The 1,138-nt window shown below is 45.0% G+C and overlaps 1 protein-coding gene across 1 annotated transcript; it reads right to left on the minus strand.

Annotated features, from left to right (window-relative positions):
- Nucleotides 1-418: 418 nt before the first annotated feature.
- LOC125503334 lies at nt 419-1,047 on the minus strand (the record flags this gene model as incomplete). The annotated part of the gene is made up of 2 exons (XM_048663424.1): nt 680-1,047; nt 419-616 (listed from the first exon to the last, which is right to left on the minus strand). Coding segments are annotated over exons 1-2 (530 nt in total), but the record flags the coding sequence as incomplete, so codon positions are not given.
- Nucleotides 1,048-1,138: the final 91 nt, after the last annotated feature.

Genomic DNA, 1,138 nt, shown 5'->3' on the forward strand with positions numbered 1-1,138 from the left:
GAAATGTTTCTTGAATATTCGGCTTGAAAATGGCGTTAAACCGCGTTGGCTGATTGAAAAGTCGAAGATTTTGCGGTTTAGAGTTGATGTTTTCCAATGCACAAAAGCGGAACCTTTATTATGCAAATGGGAGCACAATTAAACGCTCTTGTAACGTAAGGTTAGTGCCTTTAAGGCATTAAGTCTAAGCTTCGCCAGCCACTAAATATGTTAAGGTTTCACTTCGGAATTAGCGCTGTTTCACCTCTGAGACTTGCGCCCGTATATGCGACAAGGGAAATTAATTCTGATTGTGCCGAAAGTTTTCCCGGAAAATGAAACCTATTGTTGAAGCTGCTTAGCTTAGCAGGAAAACGGAAAAAGTTGCGATTGTTTGCAAGCAAGCGGGTGAAAAGCGAGCTTTTCTAATGGTTCTCACCTGCATTCAGAAGGAGGACACACAACATACAGCAGTCTATTATCACTAAGGCCATTTCCATGCAGAATAGTGAAGGCGCATTCGTTTCCCGGTTCGTGATTCAAACCATATCGACGAGCCACCGCTGCCAGCTCGCTGTCCTTGTCCAGATCACGTCCTCCAAGTTGCACCTCTTTGATGGACATCAAATCCAGAAAACTGGAATGGAGCAAATCGCATCAGAATCTTCGATTACATCTGCGATTGCATCGGGAAACTTACCCATCATCCAAAGTGGCCATGCTCTGTTCCCCTGCACTCTGCAACGCCAGCTTAGTGAGCAATCCGGGAGCCAAAGTGTCCTCCGGATTGAAGCTGAGGTTGAAATCCTGCGAAAACGGATCGCTCTCATTGGTGTTCCCAGCTTTGAGCGCCGACCAGCTGGGTCTCACCCAGGTGAGCACCGTTGATGATCGATCCAGGCGAAGATAGAGAAACGTTCCTTTCGTGGTGGAGGGTGTCTGATTCTCCTGCCCCTCCCACAACACCACCGTGCTGCCATGGTGCAAAATCTGCGCCAATTTAACACCGAATTCGTGACAAAGGAATTGCATTTTTTTGAATATTTCCCTCGTATTGTACACTTAACGATAATTGCATTGTTTACAAAAAATATTTGACAGGTGTCATGTTGAATTAGACATCAAATGTCTTCCTGACATACCTAAGATATTCAAATTA

This window comes from Dendroctonus ponderosae, unplaced genomic scaffold, assembly GCF_020466585.1.
Source record: "Dendroctonus ponderosae isolate FM_Combo_2020 unplaced genomic scaffold, Dpon_F_20191213v2 Dpon_F_20191213_1939, whole genome shotgun sequence".
NCBI classification, from domain to species: domain Eukaryota; kingdom Metazoa; phylum Arthropoda; class Insecta; order Coleoptera; family Curculionidae; genus Dendroctonus; species Dendroctonus ponderosae.